Raw genomic sequence first — 24,707 nt, 5'->3', positions numbered from 1 at the left:
TCACTGCCGCCTCTTGCCCTGTCTTATACATACATCGTGCTCTTTCCCATGGCTTCTGAGTAGATTTGGTGAGTGGCAGACATTGTTGGAAGACTCAGTGACCAAAGGAAGACAGAAGCTAGGGTACCTCTCCCCACCAAACCCATAGTATATGCCCCACGGTTCCAGAGCCGCCTCCATTGCTAACTTCAGTCTAGGTCTGGAGCCCCAGATGTACCAGTCAAGCTTGTTCTTACTTTGAAATAGCCTTGATTTTGTTATAGGGCTAAGTTTGCTGCAGATCACGGGAACAGAAGTATGGATTCGCTTCATGTTATCAGAAAATTCTCTCTGCCCTGGAATAAGAACTTTAGGTAGAACATTGCTGTTAACACATAATAATTAGCATCTGTAAAGAAGTGTAACAGTTACAGAAATGTCTATATTTATTATCTTCAAATTACTGTGAACTACTCAGTCCTGTTTCCAACATGCAGAAGTGAAACTAAGGAGTAAGTCATACTGTCGTATTTCTACATCAGCTGTGAAGCATCTGTGGGTGCTTGCTGAAAATGAAAAAAAAAATAGCAATTTTCTCTGTTTCTCAAATTAGGCTAATTGCCTGAGGAATATTTCTTTTGTTTCTAAACACAGGTGATGACCTGGGAAGCTCATGGAGATAGAAGTGGGAGCAGGAGAGAGCCACCTCATGTTCTAGGTTCTGGGTTACTGAGAATCCAGAGCATAAAGAGCTGGAAAAGTCGCACAATAGTAGGCTCAATAACAGTGTTTTTCTACTGTCCTGTTAGAAAATTCCTCTTGCATAAGCCATAGTGGAGGCAGGAGACTTCAACCGTTTCTAGAAAGTTAAGCGTACATTCTCACCAAGTAACATTTTAGTTTTGATTTATGCTGGCAGTAATCATGCACTATAACCCCCACATAGGAGGACATAAAAGATGACTTAGGCTGCATGACTTAGTTTTTCAGATCTGAAGGTCTTCCTTTAAAAATCAGTGTTCATAGACCTAATCAAGGACCTAAATAATACAGTATTCTTTAGGTGACTACAGTTCTTCAATTTTGAACAGAATTTTCATCTTCCTAAAATGTCTTATATATTTTCTGTAGTATTCTGACTCTTGTTTTCCAGGATTTCTCTAGTATATGAGCCATTATATCAAGACACTCTCATCTTCATTTACATTATTAAGAAGGCAGGAGGAAATGTAGATGCTTGTATTTTTTATGTCTAATTAGAATTCTTTTCTTTTTTTTTAAGATTTTATTTATTTATTTGACAGATCACAAGTAGGCAGAGAGGCAGGCAGAGAGAGAGGAGGAAGCAGGCTGCCTACTGAGCAGAGAGCCTGATGCGGGGCTCGATCCCAGGACCCTGAGATCATGACCTGAGCCGAAGGCAGAGGCTCACCCCACTGAGCCACCCAGGCACCCCTCTAATTAGGATTATTGTTCATTAATTCAGATCAGATCAAATAATTTCTGCATCTTTCCCCTCAAAGTGTTTCATTTTCTTTCTTTTATAGTCTCATCGGGGGTTCGCTTGTCATCAAACCACTTAGCTTTCTGGCCAACCTATTTGCCTTCATTGGCTGGATTCCTCAAAGATCTATTTTCTGCCAGTTTTGTATATTTAGTATACCCTCTTTGTCTGCATCCGCTGTCCCACATCTCACTATTTGGCAAAGCCCCTAAAGTTTTATTATTTGGATTCCATCTACCAACTTGCCTGCAGTGTTGGTTTACTAATGTGAAGCCTCGTAAGTCTGTGGCTAGAGCACCAGCTTCCCCTCACTGACAGGAATTCCCAAAAGAGCTAAAAACTAGCATTGAACTGAAACTATTTCTCTGCTTTGTCTTAAGAAAACGAGCGATCCTCATATAACCCTGGTTGCATTTTCTTTCTTGGTTTCTAAAGTGGTTTGTCCGCCGACAGACCAGTTTGTATGCTTGGTTTAAACCCGCATGTGTCCTAGCTCACCGGCTTTAACAATACGCCTGCCTTTGCAAAAACGTCTAATTCATCAAGAACTGATGCCTCAGGTCACAAGAGAACTTGATCACCACATCAGTCATCTCTTCAGGGATCCTCCTCTGAAGCTCGAACACCTGAATTCCTGTGCCTTAAACTGTGGTTAACTACCCCACCTAGAACTGGAGTCACAGGGCGGCAGCAGCCGCGCCTCCTCAGTGCCAGTGCCTGTGTCGCTCAGAGGGAGGACTGCTCATCCGACGCTTCTCCCCAAGTCGAACATCCACAAACAAAAGGATGTGTAAACACTGATAATCTGCTAAAGGGAACACGGTTAACAAATTTTTATAAATTTTTGAATAGCGGTTTCTATCATGTGCAACTAGTTTTTCCCCTCTAGAGCGTTACCACAGCACTTCACTTTAACAAACAGATCTACTTTATTTCCCCGAGGTCCTACTGCGGTGAACACTTGGAGATTCCTAAAGCATTTTCCTGGAGTTGAAATACATGAATTTCACTGAGTACTACTTTTATTCAATCAGATTACTGTTTTGAATATACTATAAGAAAATAGATGAACAATAAACAATGTGAAATTTTCAGATTACCTGTCATGTGATTTACTATGTTTTCTTGATGTTCTTAGAATTTCACGGTCCTTCCTGGTGTCTGACTCCAGCAGACAGAGGATTGTGTCACGCCAATGAGAGCCGATTCTACTACAATTCCGTCATTGGGAAATGCCGCCCATTTACGTACAGTGGGTGTGGAGGGAATGAAAATAATTTCACTTCTAAAAAAGCATGTTTTAGGGCTTGTAAGAAAGGTAAGAGGACATTTTTCCCATTAATTCACTAGTGTTTAAGATAATAATTGCATTGAAATTATGAACAAATTTTAATATAAGAAAAATATTATGATATTAGTTCTACTTATAATAAACAAAATATTGTAATTTAGGTAATATATGTCCCCTTTTCAATGACATTTAGATGATATTGCTGGAGATATTAACTACAATTCCTCATAATGTGTCTTTCACAGAAAAAATAATCTACTTGAAACAAAACATTCTATTCTTTAATATTTACATACTAAGGTTTCATTGTAAATTATACCAAAATATTTTTAAGCTGTCTTACAATGCACAACATTTAAATGTAGCTACTGATTTTCTTCTGAATATTAAAATGATGCAGGTTTATAGAGTATTAACATATAAGTAAAAAAATCACACGTAAGTCCACCATATTCAGCCACATGTTTGCTTTAATAAAATGAGCATGAATTTCTGACCGAAGATGAGAAATAAAAGTCAGAAACATGCTTATCCATTTTTGCTCATTCTTATATATGTGAAATGACTTCCTTAGAAATAGCTTGTTCTGCATAAAGACTAATTAAAGCTTTTAAGCCAATTTTTTTGGTTTTATATATTTAAAGATAATTTGAGAAAAATGTAAATAAAATGTTTTATTATATTACTCTGTTTTGCACAATACATTTGTTTCTCTTCCTTATGTAGGTTTCATCCAAAGAATATCAAAAGGAGGATTAATTAAAACCAAAAGAAAAAGAAAGAAGCAGAGAGTGAAAATAGTGTATGAAAAAATTTTTGTTAAAAAAACATAAATTTTGTTACATTATTGTATTGGTTCTAAATATTCTGGATGAAACTTTTCACTATATTTTCTTTCCCAAAATCCTTTTAATGAATATTTCCATGAATTTTCTATGTACATATTAACCACTATTAATACTTTGTATCAGAATTAACTTCTTTATGTAATCGAAGTGCATATTCAGGGCTGGCTACTATGAATTTACTTACTCTCTCAATCCCTCTCTATTTCCTTTGACCACAAGTTATCATATAACTGACCACATCCAATCGGTCCACTTTTACATTTGGTAATCAGTTGTTTGAAAATATGTTGTCATTTATTTGTTTTGATCATGTAGATGATAATCTCCTTTATTGCCTATGCACAGATTAAAAAGTATAGCTATTAAAGATCAAACCCCCTTTGGATTTCACATCTAAAATGGTGACAAGCACTTTCTTCTGCAAGGATCGATCGGCCAACCGCGCATTGAGGGGAGCTGGGAATAGTACAATCCGTCGTGTGCCTTCCTCCCTGGACCTTACTCTTCTCCTTGTTCGTAAGCCCGTGCCTCAGATCAATCTCGAGCCAAACCATTATCAGAACAAAAAGAATCAACTCTATTATGTGCCTGATTTTGTTTAACTATTTTTTGTTGGTTTATGACCCATTATATTAGTAAAAATGGTTGAATAGTTGTGTGTTAAGATCATGATCATGGTGGTGAGAAGAGGCTTGGTGGAAAGGGAAATTTTTAATGGTAATCAAAAGGAAATTGTTCATGTGTGTCCCAAATTCATTGTTTAACAAAGTTTTCTCTTACCCAGAATTGTAAGAATATTTAAACCCGCTGAAACCTACTTATATATCCTTGGGATCTGCATGTAGTACAACCCAGTAAGTCATGTTTAAGGTGGGGGAAAAGAAAGTCATGTTATTTCCTTCGAAGAGGAAGATTCTACTAGAAAATCTAAGTGATATTCCCTCTCAGTGACCTAACCTTTCCTTGGAGTTCATTCTGTTCCTCCAGATCTAGACCTTTCCTTCCCGGCTCAGCCGTTGCCGGACGGACTCCACAGCCTTCCGGACATTCCGGTCTCTGTAGCCTCATCTCTAGCTTTGCCTTTAACTGGGAACTTGCCGTCGAGAAGCAAGTAACCATTTCATCTACTTAGTTTAGCTTTATGACTTTCCTCTAGCAGGAGGGTTCTAATTTTGCCTGTTCCTCAGTCTTGAAAGTTTGAAGCCAATTTTGACTTCTTATGTTTCTTCATATATATATGTATGAGGAAAAGAAATATATATCATCGGTCTCTGAACACGATTGCTTCCTGTTTCATGTCCTTCAGCTCCGGGGCCCTATTGCACGCTTCACGTCAGTCCTGGTTTGATTCCTAAGAATTAACTCAGTATATTTCCCCAATTTCCCCACCACTCAGAATCCATCAAGGACTCACTAGTTGGTACTTAACCCCACCCCATTCCCCACAATTTTATTTTCATATGTATTTTTTGGGATTTAACTACTGCTCTCTTTCTTAACTTTCAATTTAGCTAAAAGGGTATACGCTATTCACTGACTACATCTTTAATTACTCAACTTATTCATGCTGATTTCCTACCTAAAAATGTGATCTTTTCTCAACTTTCCACATGAATTCAGGGTCCAGCTCATGTGCGCTATAAAATCCACATACTTTTGAGGCTGAATATGAAGTCCTAAGATATAATTATAAATCATTTTCATCCTATGGCATAAAAATTATATCATTATAAAATAGTGTCAACTTGTCCACTTAACTTTATATCTTGATTTCAAATAGAATACATACACACAATATATACATAAGTAATAGTCTTAAACTGAATGTTTGCTGTGGAATTTGAGACTTTGGGAAACCAAAATCCCTGTGCAGTATGCGTTCTTGTCATTTATACATGGATAGCAACACCCTTAAATAAAGGGTGACGTCTCCTTAGGTCAAGTGATTAGCTGCCACCAACACTGTATAAATAACACAGTAGTGAGTTGGACATTTTCTCCAAAAACCACCCATGGGTTCATTACGTAATCGAGACAGACTCACACTGAGACAGTTTGCAATGTTTAATTCACAAGAATATTGTTTTTGCTGTAATTTTAGATAAGAAGCTCTCTGGTGGTACTGTCTTACTTTGTTTTACATAATCAAATACATCTAACTGTGAATTTTATATAGAATTACATTATACAGCATTTATATATATTTACCAACTTTGTTTATTGTGTTCAAAATTAACAAATATGCTGAAAACTGCTCAAATGATTTTAGTTTTTACATTACAAGAAATAAAATATTATCTTGAATAATGAAGTGTAACTGTTACGAAGTTTTTTTATACTTCAAAAAAGTTTAGTGTTCTTCAGTTATTACAAAGACTGAGACCTAAGAGACAGAAAAACATTGTTCCATAAGCTTCAGTTGACTTTTACCTCCCTTATTGGAATTTGCTAATAATCTTCTTTCATTTACAAATGTGCATTCAAATACTAGGACTTCTTATTTGTTAAACAAATTAATTACTATGCCTTACAATGCATACTCTGTTCCACACGTATTTCTACAATCGTCTCCTACAGTTATATAAATATGACATGCATATTTAAATATATATCATTAATATACATATTTATTTAATATACATATACAGCTTTTATAAGGATTTCCAATCTTGACTAATAAAGGTGTCATGGCCCATTTCCATGTCAGAAGGAGGAAGAAAATGACATTAATCAACTATTTAGGAGAAATCTTGAGTGATTTTATAAAATGTTCCTGTTTGTCTCCTTTTTATGAAGTTATTATTTGAATTTAGTTTCCAACTTTTGACTTTCAGTTCTTTCTCAAGAACTTTAGCGTGAACACACCTGAATTACTCTTCTTGTACTCCGCCTCACAGAACATTCCCTTGGGGCCAGTCCCTGAATTACAACCCCGTAGCTGGTGTCTGGGCTAGAATTACTCAGAGCACTTTTTAAGGGAGTAGTGGTACACGGTAATTCATTTCTCCAAAGAAAGAGGAGAGATGTGAACACATCTGGTTATCTAATGTAATAAAATAGAGCATGAGGACAATGAATAGGATTTCCTCATCCAAAAATTTGGATCCCCAAAGTTTGAAACAAAATGGGGTTATATTTGATCACAAAATTTGAAAGGCCAAAGTTATTTTACTTCAGTATAGATGGACTCAGGTGCAGTCTATCTTTATTCCTGATTCTTCTGCCCAGCATTTTTTGCCTTTATTTTTTAATCTTACAGGGTTACAAGATGACTTCTAGGATTTAAGGCTCACATCCTCTCAGATAAATTTTTCTAGAAAAGTTTATACTCTTTTACCTCAAAGAATTGAAGTCCTGGCCTCAGGCATGATCCATGAAAGAAATCACCAGCAAGCTGGACTTCATTAAAACTAGAATCTTCTGTTCTGCAAAGGATAATAATAGATATTAGAAAACAAGCCATGAACTGGGAGAAAAATTTCAGAAGACACATCTGATAAGGGACTGTTAGCCAAAATAGATAAAGAACATTTAAAACTAAAAAATAACAATGCTATTAAAAAAAAAATGGTCAAAGACCTTAGCAGACACCTCACCAAAGAAGAGCTACAAATGACATAAGTGTATGAAAAGACGCTCCGCATCATAGGTCATCAGTGAAATACAAATGACAACAATGAGCTGCTACCACACATCCACTGGAATGGCTAAAACCAGGTACATGGACACGACCAGACTCCAGCAAACACACGGATGGAGCAGGCGCAGCCCTTACTTGTTACTGGTATGAACGCAGAATGGTTAGTCACTTTGGAAACCAACTGGGCAGTTAATAACAAAAGTAAACACGCTCTTACTATACCATTCAGCAGTCAAGCCCCTTGTATTTACCCAAATAAGATAAAAATGTTTGTCCACACAAAAGCCTACACAGATATTTGTGGCAACTTAATCCATAATGGCCATAACCTGGAAGCAACCAAGAGGTCCTTCAGCAGATGAACGGATAAACGGTGTTAGGTCCCGACAGCGGAATATTATTCAGTGTCAAAAAGAAAAGCGCTACAAAATCGTGAGAAGACATGGAAGAATTTTAGTGAATATTATTAAGCAGAAGAAGCCAAACTGGGAAGTCTACGTGCTGCAGGAGCCCCGATATGTGGTGGTGTGGGAAAGGGAAACGGGAAATGGTTCCGAGGGGTAAGTAGCGAAGGGAGATGGATAGGCAGAGCGCAGGATTTTCAGACCAGTAAAATCCTCTGTGTGTTGCCGTAATGACGGAAATTGGTCATTACAGGTCATTATTTCTCCGAACCCATGGACTGTACACCAGGAGTGAGTCAATATAAGCTATGGGCTTTGGGTGACTATCACAGGTCAGTGGAGATTCATCCACTGGCACAAATGTACTGCTCTGCTGGGGGATTGGCTCTAATGGGGGAGGCCATGCCCGTGTCATGGTAGGACATATATGGGAAAGCTCTGTATCTTTCCTTCAATTTGCTGTGGACACAAAAACTCTAAGGAATTTTTCTTCGGCTCGGGTTGTGATCTCAGGGTCCTGGGATCGAGTCCCGCATCGGGCTCTCTGCTCAGCGGGGAGCCTGCTTCCTCCTCTCTCTCTCTGCCTGCCTCTCTGCCTACTTGTGATCTCTCTGTCAAATAAATAAATAAAAAATCTTAAAAAAAAAAAAATCCTGGCTGTCCTCTTTTTGACCCAAATATCTAATGGCCAGCCTTGACCCAAATATCATGCTTAGAGAAATGTGACTTTCTGATTAACCCGGTGTGAGTCACAAGTCCACTCTGAACATCCTGCTGGCATAAGCACTACCTGAAATTCGTGATCTGACTGCCAGGGTTGGGCCTAGAGTGAGGCTTCAGGCACAAAATTTGAGAAGACAATAAAAAAGTCAATAACCAAGATCAATAATAGTGCAATGCAGCATTTTTTAAAAATTAAGCAATTCATGAAGAAAATATCGAAATTACTAAGACAGGAGCAGTAATAGCCATATTAGAATCTGAGGCAAAAGAAAAAAAAATCAGTAATACCAATGACTGTTAAGTATATAAAGATGGGTCACCTTTGGTCATTATTTAGTATAATAGAAAGTATTAACAGAAAAAAATAACCCAAATAATCATTTAATAGATAAAGTTCATTTGGTCAAATTCAACACTTGTTTCAGAATTTAAAACTTTGAGCAAAATAAAGATCTTTTTTATCTAAGGAAGCATACCTGCCAAAAACATACAACATGATGTGTAGTGATAAAATCTCAGAAACGGCCCATGAGACTCAGGAACAGGACCAACGTGTGCTCCACTAACATCACTACTCAACATATCCAGGTAGTCTTCATTTTAAACCCAAACAAAAAGAAACAGAAATTAAGCATAATTATGTCAAAGTTATTTTCATACAATATGCTTAGCATAAGTGAAAATCCATGGGCGCCTCGGAGGCTCAGTCATTAGCCTCTGCCCTCGGCTCAGGCCATGACCCCAGGGTCCTGGGATCCAGGCCTACATCAAGCCCCCTGCTCCGTGGGGAGCCTGCTTCCCTCTCCACTCCTCCTGCTTGTGCTCCCTCTCTCACTGTGTGTGTCTCTGTCAAACAAATAAAAAAAAAAAAACTTTAAAAAAATAAGTGAAAATCTAGGAAAATAAAAAACAAATAACACAAGTATGACAAGATTGCTACATGCAAGTTCAATACATGAAATCAAGAGCATTTTTGTACACTAAACAGAAAAATGGAAAATACGTACTAGCTATAACAGAACAAAACCCCAAATGTACGTAGCACTAAATCCCATGAAAGATGTACACCAAAAAATTTTTTTTAATCCTTTAGAGAAAATTGAAATTTTCTCTAAATTCATATGTTGAGAGACATAGAAAGAGCTAAATATTCTATTTATTGTAGCCCTTAGTGTTTGCAAAAAAAGGGACACAAGATCCTTTGAGATTGTGAAGGAGGAAAATGTAAAATACATAATCATCTTTTTTTTTTTTTTGAGAGAGCGAGCGAGCCCCCGCGCGGAGGGTGGTGGGTCATGGGGCAAGGGGGAGGCCGAGGGAGAGAACCCCAAGCAGACTCTGCGCTGGGAGTGGAGCCGGATGCTGGGTCGGATCTCACAACCCTGAGATCCTGACCTGAGCAGCAATCAAGAGTCAGTCACCTAACCCACTGAGCCCCCAGGAACCCCAATACATAAGCTTTATCAAATTAAGAAATGGAGAAAAAAATCTCTATTATAAAGAGAAAGCGGCATATGAATGGAAATTGGAGAGTAAGAGGGGTGCCTGAGTCTTGTGGCTTAAACATCTGCCTTTGGCTCAGATCACAATCCTAGGGTCCTGGGATCGGGCCCCACATCGTGTCCTTGGTCAGCAGGGGGTCGACTTCTCCCTCGCCCTCTGCCCCTCCTTCTGCTCGGGCTCTCTCTCTGTCAAATAAATAAAAAAAATCCTTTTCAAAAATTGGATTGTATGGGGCGCCTGGGTGGCTCAGTGGGTTAAGCCTCTGCCTTCAGCTCAGGTCGTGATCTCAGGGTCCTGGGATCGAGCCCCGCATCGGGCTCTCTGCTCAGCAGGGAGCCTGCTTCCTCTCTCTCTCTCTCCCTGCCTGCCTCTCTGCCTACTTGTGATCTCTCTCTCTGTCAAATAAATAAATAAAATCTTTAAAATGTAAAAAATGAGAAAACTAGGAAATCAATTCAGGAGCCTAATCTTGAAGCAACAGAAAGTCCAGAAAACTAGAGCAGCTAAAAGAGAGGGGAGAGAGATCTTGAAGACAGAAGCAGGGTAGGTCTCCTCTATGGAGACGCTGCGTCATAACCGACAACGGAAACCCCAGCATCCGTCCTCCACACACAGGAAATGTCAAATACTAGTGAGGAAGAGAAGATTCCTAAAGCACAGAGAAGGGTGTGGGGGAACCGTCCTGGAGAAACTGAAACAAAGTGGGATTGTTCCTCCCATGGCCAGCATGAAGTCGGATATGAAGCTCCGAGGTTCACTGGTAGGGAAGGCTTCGTGCTGACCGATCTTTCAAAGGGATGCCCGCAGTACTTTTCTGGGAAAACAAAAGTTAATTAAAATAGACTCGTTTAATGCTTTCACCTTCCACCAGACGCTTTGGGGAAAAGTTCCTGAGTGTGACCTAAGACACTATTTTTGGTTCCAATACTGACCCAACTGGGTGGTGATTTGTCACCCAGTTTCTTTAGCCACACGTTTACTCATACTTGAATGACTGCGCTAGACTGCCTGTAAGAGTTCTCCCGATTTTGGCATTTTAGGGTTTTATGGTAATATTCTCTATTTAAAAGCATTCAATGCCAATACATAGTATTCCAGAAAGTGTATGTGACCAAGACCATCCCAAATCCACTCCGGCCAGGCTGTTCCCTCGGTAATGATGTCTCCTCTAGCATCCCGTGGTCATCTACAATGTTTGGCTATTTTCCCTCAAAACTGGCCTATGTTGATGCACCTTGCCTTATCGAAATGGTCCATGTCCGAATCACATTTTCTTCCTCAGTGCCTTGTTGATTCCCAGACACCAGAAGATTTTACGAGAAGCTTCCAGTTTATTACTTAGCGGGGGTTCCACTCACTCTGGGAGGTTCCGAAGGCCTTAGCAGTTTGGTTTTGCTTATGATTTAAAAACATTTCTGAAACATTAACTGTTTTCCCTCTCAAGATTATATGCATTCTGGAGAAAGCAATTCATGTGCTTCTGATTCACATGAGGTCATCAAGGCATTTTACGATCTTGAAAGTTTTGAAATAAACATAAAAGCATTTAATCTTTCTTAAATCATTCTTTTTAAAAACTTATTTTAGACAGAGAAATATTGAGGGAGGGAGCCAGTGCATGAGCTGGGGGAGGGCAGAGAGAGACTCTCCGAGCAGACTGCCAGCCGGGCTCCACGGGGGTGTCCGTCCTAGGGCCCATGAGATCATGACCCGAACCAAACCCAAAAATCAGCTGCTTGACTGACTGAGCCACACAGGCACCCCGTGTTTTAAAAATCATTCATAAAGGAACTAGCAAAATTCAATGAAAATAAATTATCTCTAGAACCCCAAACTTGTATTTCAATATAAAATTTATTTTAACAAGTTTTAGTTATATCTAACTGTGGCCAAAATTAACCCATTCCTGTCAGCATTACTGATGATTTGCTCTTCTTCTCATTATGAGATAACATCAGCGAAATCAATTATGAACCTATTTTGAGGGTTTTAATGTCTATTTAATCTGTATTTTTACAGAGGTTATAATTTAAGCTGCAGGAGTTCTCAAGTTAGAAGCCAGAGGAAAATGCTACTACTGCCTTCATCAATTTTTGGAATCAGAAAGCAAGAATGTTTACTTTCCAATAGTCTATTTTTTAAACATACTCCCTACTCTCAACAAATGTTCAACAAAATTTGCAAATCACTCTAGGGGAATTTCCAGAGTTTCTAAATGTGAACATCTGTGAGCTTCCTAATGATCCACCTCGCCAAGAGATCGCTCCTGCAGAGAAGAAATAAACAATTACCACGTTTTTACTCAAAATATCTGACATTATTCAATGAGAAAGTCTTCAAACTGTAATGTTAAGTATGATAGGAAACTTTTTATTTAACTCTGCGTATTCTCTCTTCCGCCCTCACAAATTACAGACACACACAATCCATCAGGGAGGAGAATCTTTAAAGCGTAGTTTAATCTCAGAGCTTCAGTAGTAAAATAGAACTTTTACTCACACAAATGCGTACTGTTTTAAAGGCTGTGGAAGGAAAAACAAATCAAATAATGGACAGCATAGAATCTGGGTTCAAATCAGCCTAGAGTCGAGCTTTTTAAGCCTTCGTATCCCTAATGGCCTCTGTTGTGACATGGGAGATGGTAAGTAGAAGTCCTCAGTGTCCTGTTTGCTACACCGTAAGCCTCTACTAAAACGGCTAACTAGTCATACTACAATTTGTTAAATATTTCATATTTTAAGGCTTCAGAATATAGTCTCTGAGCTCTAACAGTTACTCAAGTAAGTCAGGCAGTAAAAGTTAAAGCAGGAACTTTTAGGTGAAATTTGTTTGCTAATGTAATAAAAGAAATGGAATTGACATAAGTGGTTTTAAGATTAACTGAGAAAAATGTAAAAATTATGTATTTGAGAATTTTAAATATTTTCATAATTTGTTTTTGAGAAAATTGCCTAAGGGGTGCTAAAAATATTTTTAATATGGAAAGTTCCATAACAAGGGTAAAAGGGGGGGTTAAAAAATCAGTGAATGTTTTTATTTCTCTGTAAAATGTACCTTTTACAGAGATAAAATTTACCTTACAAAGTTTAAATGTCTTGTTTCTAAGGAATCTTGAGTGTCAGAAATGACCATCTTTATTCCTTACGTCATCCTCTTAAATATTCAAAAACTTATACGAGCATTCATATATGAGTAGCATTGAAAAGTGCATGATCCGGGTAGAACCCAAAATATAAATATTTTAAATAGAAAAATAGCCAATCCAGTGGGGAAGCTTTAATGCAAACTTGCTGAACACTGTGCTGTCTGGCTCATACTCATTTTTCTCCTGTGTGGGATTATCTCACGGAAGCCTCAGTAATCACCATCACTTGACTTACATGCCACACAATTTTCCTCCAGGAGTATCTTCAGTAGCTTGTCAGGAAAATATTCTGCCAACAGCATAAAGAAGGACAGGTTTCAAGACGAAACCACTTGGGTTTCGAGTTCCAGTTCTAGCAGTTTCCAGCTGTGTAAACTTACGAGGATTCCCTTCCCTCATCTGAAGAATGAGACTAAAATCCTCGCTTTATGCTTTAAATATCTAAAGCATAGAGCAGATATCTGAAACAATGTCTGTTATCAACATTATTTTACTTCCTCAACTTCTGAAACAGAGCAGAGACCCAGCAGCACGACGAGAGGGTAAGTACTTAAAGATACACTAATCACTACAAATCGTTATTGAACTTGTTTTTATGTTTTACAATTAATACAAGAAGGGTTTCCTTCCATTGTAGTATTTTTATTCTCTGAGTACCCACGCATGCCACGAGAAGGGGGCTTTAAGGGTCCCATACATAAGGAGCCATGGCTAACGCTGTGAACATTATCTTCATTAACAACGGCAGAAAGACATGGAAACATTTCACAGGAAAAGCTTTGGCACTTACCCCCTCAGAGCAGCCCCACCACCCCGGCCAGACCCAACCACACCAAAACAGAGCATAAAACTTGGTTTGGGTCGCAGGAGCACCACACGTAGAGTGGATGCAAATCCCTTCCCATCATCTACGAGGTCCTACACCTTGCATCCTGGTCCTGACGCACTCAGGCCGCACTCTCTTCTCACGGGCCGGCCTCCAGCCTCTACGGATAACCTAGTGCAGCCCTGGCATGGGCTTTGTTGGCCTGTGACGGATTTCCAGCAAACTCGACTTTGGTGCCCCTCCCACACGTCTTCTGCTGAGCCAGGGCCGCCGGGTCCTGCAGCTGCTGGGAGAATCGGTTCCTCGGCGCATCCTTCTCCAAGCTGTCCTCCCCCGACGGTGGCTGACGGCAGTTCCTTCTCTAGAAGTGATGCTCCCCACGCCCAGAGTGGCTCCCACAGTGACTAATGAGGAGCCGGTAAAGACAGGTTCCTTTGCATTTGGGAGGCCAACTCTGTCCTGCTAATGCTTTTCCAGAGCCCGACCCTGATCGAGCAATTGCCTTCATGGGTCAAATCCAGATTTTACTTGAGACAACAGGTTTGCTCACCTCAGCCTTTTTCCAAACCTGCTTCATTCCCTTCATGCTTTTGCCTCAAGTCTACTGAGCACCTGAGCACTCTTTCAGTAAATTGTTGCGGCCAAACCCTTCTTTCTAATCTAGGCAATGTCTCCTACTTTTTCCCTTCTAGGTTCCAGAATAATTCTCATCTTCAGAGACAATGCTTTTCTACAGGAAATCTGTTTTTCTCCATCCTATCTTGCTATCTACGTAGCCTGATTTGTTCCAGTCACTGGACACACTGCTTTTAGCAATCTGAGTTATTTAACCAATATAAGCAAAAATAAATGTCTAAATCAATTCCTTGAGATCAAGGACCATGTCTCTTGTACATGACGATGTACGAAGAACCACTTTGTACTTCTAATATCTGTCCACTGTCTGACACACGATAGGTGATCAATAATATGTGTTTAATGGCTGTTGTCAAGTAACCTTGTTTACTTAAGATACAGATGTTTATAGAGAGAAATATTGGAGGTAATAATTATGCCCCTAAATAATGTCTCTCTCAAATGTCAGCTGTATTTAGCCAGAACAGGAATATAGCCAATTAATGACTGTTTTTTTTTTTCTAACACATAGTGATGGAATATATAGTTTTTAAGCTTGGCTATAGTGAGGGACTGACTTGATAGACATCAGAGAAAACTCTGCTGTAAGCTTTTGAAGATTTAGGTTAGTTTTATTGTTATTATTATTATCTTATTTATTTATTTGACAGAGAGAGCACAAGGAGGAGCTGTAGCAAGCAGAGCGAGAGGGAAAAGCAGGCTTCCGTTGAGCAAGGAGCCTGACATGGCGCTCGATCCAGGACCCTGGGATCATGGCCTGAGCCAAAGGCAGTTGCTTCACCCACTGAGCCACCCAGGTGCCCCAAGCTTTTGAAGATCTGATTTGTATTCCTGGTCAGACACACAGGAGTAAGTCCACTCCAGCCTAGCCGTGGACGTCAGAGTTGTCTAGCTTTAGATCGTTTCCAATACTTAAATACGTGTATGTATGTAATGTATATATTTATTGGAAGACAAAAGATGGTAAGTCTTTTTAGTTTGTATTTTTAACTTATATTGTGTTTTTAACATCTAATTATTGGTTCGCCTTTATCTAAATATTTTATGATGTATTTTTTCCGTTATATATAAGTTGATACTTCACTTGTTTAGGCTAGAGCAAGTACGTGCCCATTGTAACTCCAGTTAACATGTGGATCAGAACATTTTCTTCGTAATCTTTCCTAGTTATTGGGATTTTCTTTTTCTTTTTCTTTCCATTTTCTGTCAAAGAATTTCATGATTCGGGTAGAGCGACCTCCGGCGATTTGGGAATTCTTGACACTAGGTGGCGGCAGGAGACCGAGGGACCCGCTTCCTCGCCAGCGAGCGGTCGAAGGCTCTGCTGCTTCTCTCCAAACTGTTGAGAATCCTTCCCAAATATACTGTATTTTTTAATATAAACACTACATATAGTTCCACGTTCCCTTCTGTTTAAAAACGTTCACTGATGTTAACACCAGTAACAGAGTGATGTTAAATATGAGTAAATTATTGAAGAGAAAAATGTGAATAATCATTAACCTTACAAGCTGTATCAACATGACAGCTCAATAGAGAAGTTTCTGGTGGGGAAACATTCATGCCATCCGGCATCTTTAGAACTTAAGACATGGGCATTTCAACATGTGCTACTTATGTCACCATGCATAAACTCAAATAAACCATTTATTCTAGTAATCAAGATTGACATTCTCAAGAAGCAAATGGGCAGAAATTCACAATAAATGCATATCCAGAGACAAAAAGGGCATCTCTTCCAAGGCCAACTAAAACTATCCTAGAAATAGGAGGAACTATTTTAAACTCTTCTGGGAAACAGACTCAGGTTTCCCAAAGGCATTAATCACTGTCAATATTTAGGTTACCACTGGTCAGTGCAGTATGGATAGCGCGGCAGGGTGACCGTATATATTCTTCCCATTCCAATCATGACATTTTGAGTGTGGAAATATAAACTGGGATTGCCCTAGCAAACGGGGCATACGGTCCCCAAGTTAACAGTGTGCACTCCCTGGAAGCTCGCATAGTGCCCTCAGTTCGCGGAGCGTTTATAATCTTGTTATTTTCGCTTTCATTCTGAATTCGCCCATCGTGGATCTCATTTGCCTCTGTGAGCCCTTGTGCTAGCCAGGGTTATCCCTTCGGGAGGAGGAGACGCGCCAAGAGTCATGGGTATCTATAAAACACACCGATTTTCTTGGAAGATGCATCAGAACTTGATGAGAACAATGAAAAGAACAGGCAGACTCTTCGCTAATTATAAGTTGTTTGACTCTCTTGGGGAGACGCATCATAAAATACTGAAAGAAACACTAGCTGCAGATGAGTACAGTCGTTTTACTTACCTAATGCGGATGTAATGTGACTCCTTTCAGATTTAGTGTTCTGCTCTTCTCAAATTTGTAGCCATAGTGGGAACAGCAGATTCTCTCTTAATGGCCCAGCCATTCGTTTGATCCGGTCCTTCTACTGAATACAGTTCATTTCGTAATGAAACAACGTTAAATATACTAAGCAATTGCTAGGTAGAATAATAAATAAAAGTTCGGGTCAACTTATTACCTTCATAGAATTTTTTGATGCCAAGATTATAAAAATCACATGTTTCTCCTCAAATTATTGGTGCATTTTTAGTAAAGCATGGCATATGTGGTTTTGTTGGCTGCATAAATGGTCTCTGGGTGTAACGACTTTCAGGCAATTATGGACCCAGAGGAATTGTTAACATACATCATAAGCCTGAAATATTTTAATCCACAACATCAGCATAGGAAGCGTTTGTAAAGATCTTTCTTACTGTCTCCTCGGAGGTAAGTCTGTCCGTAATATTATGTAAAAATGTTTTCTTTTGCTTTCTTTATTTTTGTGGCCGAACCATCCCCGGAGTCTGTAACTACAGAAACTCAAAGTCAGTGGTCAGGACAGCCTGTAGAGAACTAAATGTGTCAAGACCCATTTTTGGCCCATTTGACTAAGTTAGTAAATACTATCCGAGGTAATCCAGAGATTCTGAGTTCGCTTCCTCCTGAGTTCGAGTCACACTGCATTTCAGGACGCCTGGGTGGCTCCGTGGGTGGGCGACTGCCTTCCGCTCAGGTCGCGATCCCGGAGTCCCAGGATCCAGGCCTGCGTCGGGGTCCCAGGCCTGCTCAGCGGGGAGCCTGCTTCTCCCTCTCACCCTCACCCTTCTCAGACTCTCTCTTGCTCTTTTTCTTCCAAATAAATAAATAAAATCTTTTAAAAAGTGCACCTCACATGGCAATCGGTATTCAGTATTGTGGGACGGTGGCACCTGCGAGCCTTACGGGGGCCACGAGGGTAGGTGCGGCCCCGCAGGCAGGACTCTCACGAGGACAACCACGACCGTCTGTCATCACGCGTGTCGTTCTTCCGTCGCACATTACCCCTCAGTCTGAGAAGACCCCACTGAGCGCTCGGCCCGGCGGCCTCTAGACTCTGCAGGTCCCTTGTAACCGCAGAGTCTGGTGCTCAGGCCCTCGAGGGCCGTCACCCTGTGCCGTGAACAGCTACACAGTGGGTCGCGTCCTGCTCTCCGGAGCTCCCTGCACAACTGTGACAGCATGTGACCCAAACACACGCCCGGTCACTGACGAGCACATGCCCCGGCGTCTTCCATCTGTGTGGGAAAAGGTCCGTTACTGTGCAGGAAACAGACCGGGCTGCACTGATTTGTTGGCAGTGCCACGTCGCCCAAGAACCGCCTCATCGATCACTGAAAGACGTGTTTCGTTCTGCGGCATTTTCTTAAATGTCCGTCGTCATGCCTCCGTGTGCCCTTGGGAAAGCCGCATTGTCCACCTTGGGTCCTGTCTCTCCAGACGCAGACGGGCTCCTTGGAGGTGCTCGTGCTGCTCATCCCGCCTGGAACTTACGAACTGGACTCTCGAGGGCCGGGTGCCTGGGGCGCAGGTGCCTGTTACCTCTGAGCAAGGCTTAGAGATGACGCCGGTACGAATTACCCACGGGTCTTCTTGAACTCGGACCACACGCCGGACCGGTCACTTAAGCAGGAGTGTGGGAGCGTCCGTTGGGCTTCAGGATGCGACTGTTGTTCAGTAAAGGACCAGAGCCCCGGAGTGAGGGTCCGAAGACCCATGTGCGGCACAGACGTTTCCCTCACCGGACTTCACTCGTGTTGGACAAATGAATAAATGAATCTTTGAAAAAAAGTACTGATGCTTCTGTGAACTTCTGGGAAAAGTCTTAGTTTTTCATGACTAAACTTCAAAAGCTACATTCGTCTCTTTCCAGGGGTCCGACATCATCATCACGGCGTGGCCAGTGGTCATTCGGGGATTAAAATCCAGGAACACCAAGGCCTAACAGGTTCTGTCAAAGGTCACCCTGGAGCGCGTCCGGACCCGGACAGGAATGTCATGCCTCTGGGTCCAACCCCAGCGCTTGGCACTTCCTGCTGTGTGGTCCCCGAGCAGAGCCGTCCTCCGTGGAAGGGCCCAGTCACGCTGGCCCTCGGGGTTATCCACGGCCGTGTTCTGCCTGGAGAACCCTTGTTTGCGGAGCCAGACGCAGCCTGGGCTTGGCCTTTCCTCTGATGCGCGAGCAAATAGCTCGCAATGAAGCAGGTTTCAGCAGCCTCCCAGGGCAAAGCTCACCAAAGTGTCCCCGAAAATGCAATATTCTGTAACTCGGCAATTTAACTCCTCTGGTTATTTCTCTCTGTCAGTAACCAAAGGTATGACTCTCAGTTTCTTGCAACCTTTTAACTATAACTGACAGAGATTAGTTTATATCCTATTTTTATAGGTATTTATTTTTATTCACCTTGATCCTACGGATCTTTAAAATCAAAGTTGTGTGATGAGTTTCTTCAGTGGATCCAGGTATACAAATGTCAGAGAGAGGGAACCGCTTCAGACCACGGTGCCCCTTTAATTCATGTTGCCTTGTCCTCCTGTATTAGTTAACAAAATGTGTGAGCATCTCATTTTGTTCCTGAATTTTGCAGTAATTTACTAATTTTTCAGTGCCTCTGACCTCAAATTTACTAAGAATTGAATAATTATCACAGTATCTTATCTATTTCTAAATGTTACATAATTTGTTGATTGAAATTTTAAGAGATATAAGTAATTCTATATATTATTTGATTCATGTCTTCTAGTTTACAGGGGAAGATACCGATGCCCAGTGCTGTTCAGGGTTCAGCAATTATGATTATTGTTGAATCCCACACACTTACCGCACGACGAGAAGACAGCTGCATTTCAAATTTAAAGCATTCTTCTCAGATAATGTCCAATAATTTATTAAACACATTTGGAGTAAATTTATGTTTTGAGGGAAAACTTTTTGTAAAGAATTAGAATATGTTGCATGTTTTACGTAATCATTATGCTTGTAAGTTGTCTGCATGTTTGGCAGGGTTTATTTTGAGGGATAAATGTAATACAAATTTCTTTTTTATTTCACAGGTGATAAGATAATGAAACCCACACAACATGACAAAGGATCCTACGTATGCGCACACACACAGCACACACAGTGGTTTTGTTTATGACACACACGCACGTGGTCATGTCGTGGACAAAGTGAAAAAGTCAGAAAACCTAGAGGATAAAGCTTCACCGTTTGATTGTGCAAACCTGAGCGGGGAACAGCCCTGGTTATGAAGGCTCCGTGGGATCACGGAGGAGCCTCGGATGGACGCGGGAGCTACTTTTGTGTTTATTAGGAAGAAAGACGTTGACAGCAGCTGCTCAGCACCGTGCAAGTCTGATTCCACACACACAGACACACTCACACACACACACACACACACTCACACTCTCTCATTCACACACTCACAGACACACTCACACCCCCCAAGCCCTCCCAGTGCCCGCAGGACGCCGCACACCCCTCCAGCCGCAGGCAGAGTGTGGCTCGTCCTCACTCCCCGCCCAGGTGACAGCCGGGCTGGGGACAGCGGGGACAGCGCATGGTGGCCTCTGCTCCGTGCTGCCAGGGCTGGGTGGGCGAGGACGCTGCTTCCCCGGGTGAGCTCCGGAGGAGGAAAGTAACCCAACACGAGCTGCAGGCGGGGTCAGGGTGATGTCACAGGAAGCTCGAGCTCCCTGCTGCCGAGCAGAGGCAGTGTGACAAGCTGCGCTGCAGAGCAGCTTCTCCCCGCACAGGGTCCCCTCCTGGCTGAGCAGCCCCGGCTCTGCTGCCCGACCTCAGCCTGCAGGGCTGCCCGGAGGCTCCCACGCTCGCCGCCTCGCCTGGGCCACATCCCCCCTGCGGAGTCTCAGAAGCTCCAGCTCCATCCTGAGGACGTTTGTCCCGAGCCTTCGGAAGCTGGGCTGGTAAGTGCGGGACTCCGAGCCGACACACGCGGTCCGAGGGGGAGTCGCACCTGGGCAGGCAGCGTTTCTCCCGCAGAGTTCAGGGTCAGGGACGTGCGGTGACCTGCAGCCTGCCCTGGCTGCTTCCCCATGTGCAGGAAGCGGCGCCTGCTGCTCTGCAGTGGGCGCCACATCCCCGCGCAGCCACTGTCGCGTGCGGTGCCATCTGGAGGGTGAATTCAGCAGCTGAGGAAAGTCTAAATGGACTAAAAGGCATACTTCAAAGCAACGACCCCATCAGGGAACAATGCCTTTGAGAATCTGCTCTGCTATTAGCGGAGCTTCGATTCTGACAGCCGGAAAGCATTTTCCCCTCAGGAAGGGTCTTCAAAGTTTTTATACAGTCAGAACTCTGAGAACGGGGAGACACGAACTACGGACAGGGTCCCGGGGTCTCAGTCCCTCTGTAGTGGCACAAAATGGGGAATTAAGAGAAAAGCAATCCCTTCGGACTCATTGTGTGTGTCCCGCGTGCCTCCACCTTCATTTGCACTCACCCCTGTAACCAGCGAGCTGCGGGGGTGTTCATGGCTCGTTGTCCCCGATGGGCTCCATGTCTCTGGCTGACCCTGCATCGTTTCCGTTGTGTTGGCCCCTGGGGTGGGCTACGAGAGCAAGAGAAAAAGAAAAGCCCAGCTAGGACTGAGGAAGCGCCCCTGGGCAGCCGCTGGGGTTCACAACCCCAGCTCGCAGTGTGCCCCTCGGACGACTCGGGGCTCCTCTGCAAGCTTTGGGGGGAGGGTGTGAAATAGAGAGAGCTGTGAATAAAAGTGACAAGGTTTTCCCAGATATGTAAGCCAGATCACTAACAGAGAAATTAAAGTGTGTATTGAAAAAAGGAACGTCCAGAAAACACGTACAGTGACGGAGATGAGACATCTGCTAATGCTTCCTTCACCAGCACAGGCTGCGCTGGGCTGTGCAGAAAGTCTGGTCTGCTCCGGGCTGGTGAAGGACAGCACAAATCTGTCGCTAAGAAAATCAGGGGTCAGATCTGGGTCCGAGTCATACTGACTGATACAATTTATTTATATAAAACGAGACATCAGATTTGGGTTTAAATTACCTTGATTGACATTGCATGTATGTATTTTACACATAATAAATAACATAGACAGACACATATCCATGTTGTTTCTCACCTGTGTGATCATCCTCTGCAGCATGTCTTTCGGTGGGGACATCCTCTACTCACACGCCGGTAATCTGGCACAGTAGGAGTGGACTACAAACTCATTCTGAGCAAATCCCTCAAAATCTTCCACTCAGTTTTCCACAAATTTCTTTAAATTATGGAAACTTCAATTAAGTCTTATTTTTGTGATTCTTAAAAATATTATGGCTGATTTCCCATTTCCTTTCAGTCAGTTGTATCGGATTCCCTGACACATGTGTAGAAATGGAAAACCTGTTTTTAGAAGGGGACTTTGTAAGTAGCCATTAGGTAATTAGGGAAGGAAATGAAAAGAACATATTAAATGCCCAAAGCCCCGGATTAGTAACAAAAATGAAAATAGCATTATTTTTAATTTAGATTATTTTCTTAGAAGGAGGTATTACACTAATATCGTATTTTATAATAAGGAACTCCCCATAATTTTTCCATAATTTAATTAAAATCTTAAAACTGTATTAATAGTATGACTTACCATCTTTTATTTTCAGAAAATACTGTTGAAAACCACTAGGCACTGAATTTCAAGGGTCATTAGGCAAAGATTTTGGGGGGAGGGTGTGAAATAGAGAGAACTGTGAATAAAAGTGACAAGGTTTTCCCAGATATGTATGCCAGTTATTTTCTCAAGTGTTACTTGAGAAAATAATTGAAAGTTTAAGTAAGAACTCATATTATTATTTCTAAAGTTTGTTTTCTCTAATGATAAGAGAATATCAGAGGATCCTTGCATGCTTTCAGCCATGAAGAACTAACTTCTTTTTCTAGATGCTATGCAGAGTCTAAGGCCAGTTCTAAGTATGAAACATAAGATTCAGAAATCATAAAAATAATGTGAGCTGAGGTATGTTTTACCTGCAATATTCAGTTATCTTTTAGAAATGTGCTTGAGGTTATTACTACTAGGTCTTTTTTCCCTAATATATCTTAGCATGTTCCAAATTGTTTTGTTACTTAAAATATATAAACTTCTAGAATATACAAAACTATTCACTCACTCTGAAAAGCAAAGATTGGAAAAACAGGAAAGCAAAAAGAAATTAAAATTGACTCTGTAATTTAAAAAATTGTGTTAAATGAATGACCAAGGTATACTCTGTATACTTTACTCCTGGTGACGCCGAACGTAAGTTTAAATGGAACCAAACCTCTAGCATATTTAGGAAAATCTTCATGATCATTGTATGTATTTTACCATTATTTTATGCATAACAAGTTTATTTCAGTAAGAAATTCAAAATAATATTAAGACAAAAATGGTGACCTTATATGCTTTATGTTAATGTGGATAAATCATTTGATAAACACATAAAACTAATCAAACTTCAGTTAATAGTATTACTATATATTTTTAACGTACATCATTTTTGTGACTATTATAACACTATTTTGCATTCAATTTTTAGCTCCATGATTAAAATTTGGGAGTAACTTAATTTCTAAGAATTGTCTTCAAGATATTTATACAAAAATTAACAAAACATTTTTTAAAGGATCAAAATATACATTCACAAAATAAAACTGATTTCATTCTCTGTGTATGACTGTCAACACAACCTGAAAAGATAATACTATTTATAGAGATATCATGATTACGGTATCAACTTTAAAAAAAAACCAAATATATTCAAAGGACATTATTTGAAATCATTGGCTTTATTCTCTATCTTATCTGTGCTTAGGATTCAGGGAGGGCATTAACCCGGGAACGCAAGTCCTATCATTGCAGTGGTGTTGATGAAAGACACACAGTGCCCAGTTTGTCGCACCTCTGGGTTCCTGACTCAGTTAGACCATCAGAGAACACTCTTAAGATGGAAAGTCAGGACATAGCTATTTAAAACATATTCTGTATCTGGGTTTGAAGTCAAGGCATGAAACATTTGTAATTTCTTAGGAAAGCTCTCTTTTTCTGTCCAGGACGTCTACCATGCAGCGCTACTACATTACTTTAAGAAATCTTCCCATTTCATATAAGAAAATGTTCTGGGGCACCTGGGTGGCTCAGTGGGTTAAGCCTCTGCCTCCGTTCGGCTCCGGTCATGATCCCAGAGTCCTGGAATCGAGTCCCGCATCGGGCTCTCTGCTCAGTGGGAAGCCTGCTTCCCTCTCTCTCTCTCTCTGCCTGCTTCTCTGCCTGCTTGTGATCTCTCTCTCTGTCAAATAAAATACATAAAATGTTAAAAAAAATAAAATACTCTGATGAAATTAGAAGGAAAATAAAAATTTATGAGAAACAGGAGAGCAGGGCTACACATTGACCAGATACTTCAATCATTTTCCCGTTTATTCTCAAAGATTTCCCTTAGGAATTCCTGCCTGAATTCCTTCATCAATAGCAGTTACACAACCCGAAGGGTCCAGTCAGTTTTCACACCTTAATTTTGGTTTACGTACCTATAATTTGGTTTATAATTTTGAAGATATAGAGTCTTAATTAGCATAGAATTGAAGAAGTACTAGGTAGCATATCTTTAATTGTAAAATCTGGGCTGTAAATACTGAGTTAGTGTTATGTAGGGTAAAAGAACATATGATTAGATAAATTAAGTCAGCAAACCATTTGAATGATAGGAAATACATCTTTATACATTACATTGTCATTCCAATTTAAACAGAAAAGTCCTCAATAAATCTAGATTATTTTATGTCTAATTAGTATTATATTTTGCATTAAATCAATAATT

The 24,707-nt window shown here is 40.9% G+C and overlaps 2 protein-coding genes across 10 annotated transcripts in view; both read left to right on the top strand.

Moving 5' to 3' along the window:
* TFPI (tissue factor pathway inhibitor) overlaps positions 1-5,933 on the top strand; it is a 99,367-nt gene extending 93,434 nt beyond the window's left edge. For 8 of the 9 annotated variants that reach the window (XM_045086447.1, XM_013061879.2, XM_013061881.2 and 5 more), the window contains 2 exons: positions 2,622-2,801; positions 3,501-5,933. In XM_045086447.1, coding sequence (XP_044942382.1) covers positions 2,622-2,801; positions 3,501-3,607 — 287 coding nt within the window. In that variant the 3' untranslated portion in view covers positions 3,608-5,933. Of the gene's footprint in view, positions 1-633; positions 751-2,621; positions 2,802-3,500 lie in introns of those variants that run through there. The other variant, XM_045086451.1, reaches the window with a different exon arrangement.
* Positions 5,934-20,438: 14,505 nt separating this feature from the next.
* Positions 20,439-24,707, top strand: part of CALCRL (calcitonin receptor like receptor) — an 87,957-nt gene continuing 83,688 nt past the window's right edge. The window contains exon 1 of the mRNA XM_004763340.3: positions 20,439-20,807. The gene's annotated coding sequence lies outside the window, so the exon portion shown is untranslated. The remainder of the gene's footprint in view (positions 20,808-24,707) is intronic.

This window comes from Mustela putorius, unplaced genomic scaffold (genome assembly GCF_011764305.1).
Source record: "Mustela putorius furo isolate JIRA1106 unplaced genomic scaffold, ASM1176430v1.1 tig00000992_pilon_pilon_pilon, whole genome shotgun sequence".
NCBI lineage: Eukaryota > Metazoa > Chordata > Mammalia > Carnivora > Mustelidae > Mustela > Mustela putorius.
This window is presented reverse-complemented; position numbering and strand designations above follow the sequence as displayed.